The sequence below is a fragment of the Opisthorchis viverrini genome (genome assembly GCF_000715545.1).
Source record: "Opisthorchis viverrini unplaced genomic scaffold opera_v5_538, whole genome shotgun sequence".
Taxonomy (NCBI): Eukaryota; Metazoa; Platyhelminthes; class Trematoda; order Opisthorchiida; family Opisthorchiidae; genus Opisthorchis; species Opisthorchis viverrini.
Genome location: NW_008752203.1, coordinates 166,049 through 172,106, shown reverse-complemented (window position 1 = coordinate 172,106; position 6,058 = coordinate 166,049). Strand labels below are relative to the sequence as shown.

General features: G+C 40.3%; 1 protein-coding gene across 1 annotated transcript in view; it reads left to right on the top strand.

Moving 5' to 3' along the window:
- T265_11654 (hypothetical protein) overlaps positions 1-1,845 on the top strand; it is a gene marked incomplete at both ends in the record, with an annotated part of 3,722 nt that extends 1,877 nt beyond the window's left edge. The window contains 2 exons of the mRNA XM_009178365.1: positions 1,405-1,653; positions 1,686-1,845. Of these exons, the coding sequence (XP_009176629.1) occupies positions 1,405-1,653; positions 1,686-1,845 (409 nt within the window). The remainder of the gene's footprint in view (positions 1-1,404; positions 1,654-1,685) is intronic.
- Between the last annotated feature and the right edge of the window lie 4,213 nt (positions 1,846-6,058).

The following is a 6,058-nucleotide window of genomic DNA, read 5'->3' as shown; positions in this document are numbered from 1 at the left end:
GGCACCGGAAGGGTGCTACATCTGAACGAGGTCGATCGATCCACTGCAAATTTAGCACATAATGTGGGCGTGATGGGTATGTAAAATGTGGGTACATGCTACGAAAAGGTACGTATTAGGTTCCCGTTATGTTGTCTTTTTCGTTACTGGTTCATACAAAGTTCGACCAAACATTTTGTGGAGATTAATTCACAGCTCCTCAACTTTCATGAAGAAAATATACCAAACTTAAATTGTCACTTGGTCTTTGAAGCTAGATGATTATGGGTGGTAGATTTCCAGAGGACTTTAAATATTCCATCCAACTGTATGTGAACCTGGTCTTGTTAAGTTAAGTTGCAAGTTAGACTGTCAGCAACTACTCTTATCAGACTCTGGTCTGGTTGGGTGTCAACTATTCTTTCAGACACGAAATATGGAGATATAATTTTGTACACACGTTGCAAACATACCAGAATACCGGGGAATGGAATGTCTTTGACACCTGTCGCTTGGTTTCAGAGATATCGTCTTTGAATTATACCATGCAGTCAAAACTGACCATAAGAACTGCGTTGCTCGTCATGCTAAAAAGATTTAAGCAATCGAGCGACCGTGTAAACGTGTGCAAATCCTTAGAAGTGACGAATTTCTAAACGTTTATTAGGTAGCCCCAATTAACCGGTCATTCATCTAACGGTACACAAAGACTGATCTATCAGTGGTTTTGTTTTGATGGGTATATACAAGATCTTTAAACGGTTCTAAAGTGTAATCAGTGTGGGTACAAATGTATTTTTTTCAAATCTCATCTCAAGCAAGAAACTGTGGGGGAAATTCACAACAATCTTGAGTTTCCAATAACAAAAACGGTCTGGCTAAACTAAAAGAGAAGAACAAATTAACATAGCCACGTTGTGTATTGCTTTTAACGATTCACTGAGGAAAAGTGTCCTTATAATGCTTTGCAAACAATCCCTGAGAAATCGTTTCCCGATTTCTTATATTTCCATGCATACATGATCCACGACCGTCACGTGATCCGTAAATCCAGCAGATCGAGTTTTCGAGCCTCTAAATAAACCAACAGTGTTGCTCCAAGGACGAGTAGGGAAAATAAAACGGAGTGTTTTCGCACACCTCTCTGCCCGGCCGAATTATGGAGTTCCGTTCTATCCAGCTGTCGATGGGGAAAATACAAATTATAGACTTGTATACTAGCTCGGTATTCATAATACAAGTATCACATACGACAACGGACCTAAATGCGAGTTGACGATTTTCAAATAACTTCAGATATTAAACACTGTAAACATGGTTGGATAGGCAGTGAGAGCACAATAATGTCCAAGCATTTCAGAGAAAAACGATCTGGTTAACCATATACTCCTTCTGTTACTGATATGCAAACCGAATCGTCTATAGCCCAAACTGTCCCGCCAAAAGACGTCTTCAAACTACCGCTGAAAGCAAGAAGACCTTTGCTGCCTTGTTACTTATTAGAAAGTGCCAACTGAACAGTTTTAGACTATTGGATAGGGAACCAAAACTCTCATATGCATCTTGTTTACAAAAACTGAATATCCATCTTCTCCTCGAACACGTCCTCCTGAACTTCCCTGGATGTTCATTTACTGTTGTTCAACTCAAAGCAAATGCGACTCCACAAATTTCGTAATAGATCTCCCTTTTCAAGAGACGCAAAGGGGATTTAAGAGAAAACATACTACTCGCATCCCCCCATCAGTAGTAACACCGTTACACCACCAGTACCCTCCGGATTTATCGCCACCGAACTTCTTCGTTTATCGAGATAATCTCTGTGCATTGAATCAGCATTTAAACAGAACATACTTTATATCTTGATATCCTGAACCGCACACAGCTACACATCGTGAGACAAGCTTAAACCCGTGATCAATATACATAATGTATTCAGTGAGCTCAGTGACCACGTGTTATTTTCGTTAGTTAATAAACAAACGAGAATATTCATGAACAACCAATGAAGAATAAGCTCCAGTGAATCTTCTCAAAGGGGACAACTGTCAAACATAAGCAAGTTACTTTCAAATGAGACTTAATATCAAGAATGATATTCAATAACTATTTCAAAAATTTTCATCAAATTGTATCTAAATCCTGCTATAAGTTTTTTGTTGAAAAATTCACTACCGAGTTGCATCAGCAAGATGTCTAAAAAAACACTCGTTTATACACTTAGAAAAAAATTACAAGGCACAGCATCGGGGAAAACCGGCATACACATAGCTCTGGTTTTTGAGAGTCGGAAATTGACTTTGGTCATAGCGGCATAACAGCCAAAGAAAATTCCAACGTAGTTCACAACATCCAGCGCTTCACCCTGATATGTCAGAGGTATGTCCAACGGCCGTATCCCCCGGAACACAATTTTGTACTTTATGAAAGCAGAGGACATGTCAGTGTATTTACTAGCACTGGTTAGTCCTTCCAATTAAGCTTGTGACTCTTCCTATTCAAAGAGAAGAAGTATGTCGTCTGCCTAATTCAGGTATACAATATTCTCAACCAAGCATATGTGAATCTGGGAGTTCCGTCAATACTCCAGTGAATCGTTTTATCAATCTATCGATTGAATGGCGCCAGGTTAGTTGTCACTCAACATCTATTGGTCCGCAGATCACAGGCAATTTGACCGGATAGATGCGGCCTTGAGAGTTCCACCAAACTATTTGGGGTGTAATGACCAGCATCCAGAGTTCTGTTTACCGCTCTACGCTAAATTGAAATCTATCGACGCAGGCACACTAATGAATCTTACGGATAGCTGTGAGTTCACAGCTATCAAATCAGCCCTCCGAAGCCCGAATGCTCCGTATGTGAAACCCACGCTCCAAGTGAGGTAGTTGGAATATACTGCTTGCATTTGTGCCCCCTGAAACTTCGTTTGTATGCCCGGTTTCAGTAGCTAGTTTGAACTTTTCCACACCTGTGTTGCTGAAAGCTCATATTTTCCACATGGCAAGGCTGGAATTCCAAAATTCATTTTCCTTCTACGAGATCAGTTCCAGATGCGTTGAATTCCATCACACACGTGCCTATGAATTTCAATCATACTCCTCTGGAGAATCGACCGAGGCTACACGTTGGCGCTAAAAGACAGGCCCTTGCATGTTTTCTTCAACATCAGTTGAAAACATACAGAAATCTCTTGACGGCAATAGCTTAAATTGTTAGTCCTGTGATCTACTTAGTCATTCAAAAACACTTAATCCTACTGAATGATCATGACTTTTCACATGCTCGCAACCGACATTTGGGTGCATATAATGTTTTCGATTTCTCTATCGAGCACCAAGCAGACAGCTGGTGAAAAAATTATAGATTTCACTACAGTTTATTAAAGAAAATAAGCTAATCAAGAATCTACAAATCATCAAACATAAGAGGCATCCAATTCAGGTCATATCGCTGATTTGGTTAGTATAAAAAAGTAAGTAGGTCAGGAAGAAGTTCATGTTCCGCTGTGAGCTGTGTCGTTAGTCGTGTTAGATACGCTTTATAAATACTCCCGTTAGTACAATTTGCCCAACACTAGTACTCTACGTAGATGCTTTTGAACTCTCATCTACAGGTGGACTTCATCGCGAAAGAATAGAACGCTCCATTTCCTGGGGGTGCAAACATACATTGCATTTTCATATGAAAATCACAGAGAATAACAAGATCGTGGCCTACGTGATCCACTTTAGCTGCTGTAAAACTGAAAATACCTTTGTATGAATCGCGCCATTTCGTTCATCAGCTCTGCGAATCAGACTGTCAACGTTGCGTCTGGCTGGGTTGCATCTGCTGACTTGACTTCTGAGTCCGATCGCGACGAGGCTGTTAGCCAAGGCCAGAATATGTGACGCCGAACATTGGGAGTTGATTTGTCGCTCTACGCATCGCGCTATTATACGAGAGGTGCTGTAAATTTGAGAAATATACAGAAGTATTGGCTGTGTGATAGGTTCAAGATTGAAGCATGACATCAAATTCTGATCTCAAAAATGTCGCTTCTGTTTGTGGTCATTGTAGAACACAGTGCTTATAGTCGATGATGGCAAAACCCCTCGGATTCAACTCTTGTTCCCTTCGTTAATTTATCAGATGATCAGGTTTGGAACCAAGGTTTGAACCACAAGCTTGGTGTGCAGTAAAATCATTGTTCTTAACCAACAACTTATAGGCTACCCGGGCAGTTTTTCGCTTGTTTGCGACAGGATTTCTCCTGGAATACGACCCGCAGAAACAGCTAAGATGTACCAGATCGTTTGTTTCTGTACAGAGAAGGGATATTTGTTATTGATTTCACAGTTCACGAAATATTAACAAAAATCGAAATGACCAAAAGGGAAATACCAGTCCTATTGGAAATTCATATTACCCAAAGCCCAGTCTCGTTGAATGTTTCCGTCTTCGGCCAGTCCATCATACAAAACTTGCTGCACATACATTCATTATAATTTAGTATTTCCGGGCAAAAGGTGACAAAATGGTCTGCAGTGAGCTGAGCTACTTTGGAATGTTGAATCAACTCATCCTAATCAGGATTACCATACATCGATGACTCTTTCGTTTTGTCAGCCCGTGTTTCAGTTACAAAAAGAGATGACAACCGTGACAATCTCTAATCATTAAAAACATTTACACAGGCCTATAGAGTAGCTTTTCCGGCATTAATATTGATAATCTGAACCATTTTTTGCAGCCACAATTAATTTTGTCTATATATATGCACTTATTAAACTCCTTCCTTCCAACGACGTTCTATGTAGCACCACCCTATGGTGTGCACAGTGTAGCGAGACTGTGGTGTTTCTCTCTTCAAACAAACACCTCTGTGGTACGCTTAACCTCCGGATGTCCTGTACGGGACGAGTTTATTGTACTAACGTCAAGTGCTCGAAAAATGCCATGGAGTAACGAGTCATTCTGAGGGAAAACTATCAAAGAGAGTTAGTTTATTTGGAGAGAAACTGTCAGTCAGAGTACAAATTCTGTTGGCAGGTGAGGCAAAAAACTATCACGCAAAAGAAAGGTACTCGCAGGAGGTTAGCAAGGATAGTTTACTTTTCATGATTCGTAAATGATGATCTGCAGCAAATGAGCAGAACGAATGGGAAAATAGATTTCCACCGAGTCATCTTTATCAACTTGGCAGTTACACTTGCAACATGAGCTTTACGATATCCTTCGGACAAGGTGACAAGATTAAACTTAGCATAGAAGAGTATTCCGTCAGTCTGATCTCATTTCAAAACTAAACCAAAATCTAAGATTACTAAAAGCACCCTAAATGCGTGTGTACCTGCGTTCTAACCACGTTGAATCAAACAATGGCTGTGCTTTCCTTCAACCTGTAGCTGTGGCCTAAAATGCTAACTTTCTGCGTAAGAACCCCAGTTCGAGTCTCCAACGTCCGAACACCCAAGCGCACTGACAGATGCCATTTCGATGTGTTTTGCGGATCTTAATGGCAAACTTTCCAACAGTGAGTAATACTCATAGCCTTTGAATTTTCCATGGTAGCGTGCAATTATTTCATATTTGACGTGTTTGTGCGTGACGAGCATATGAAACGACTGTCTCAAAGAAAGTGTCGCCAGATGTCGTTATTCAGAAATTAAAAGCCGGCGAAAACAGGACTAAGTCACCTTTGGCCACCGTATTCTTGTGACTATCACCGCGGCTTATTGTCATCCTGATGAAACACTTTCACGAAACATTAACTAGAGTGGTTCTGATGCAAAAACTGAGAAAATTCTTCACGATAAAAAATCTATCTTATCGGTAGGTGTCACTGTCTACACTACCGTTTTAGCTAGCGTTTTTGTGTTAAATCTGAACGGTGAAAAACACCACTACGAGAGGGATTTGTCCTGCCTGAAACGAGGCAAAGTAATATGTTGAACAGTAATTGGATCATAAGAATTCACTAAAATGCTCGCAAAGTTGTGAAGCTCTGTGTAAAACTATCATTTTTCGGATAAGAGTTGGATAATTGAGTCCTCAATAATTCACACTAAATCAAGTTTTAAACGTCCACTCGAAA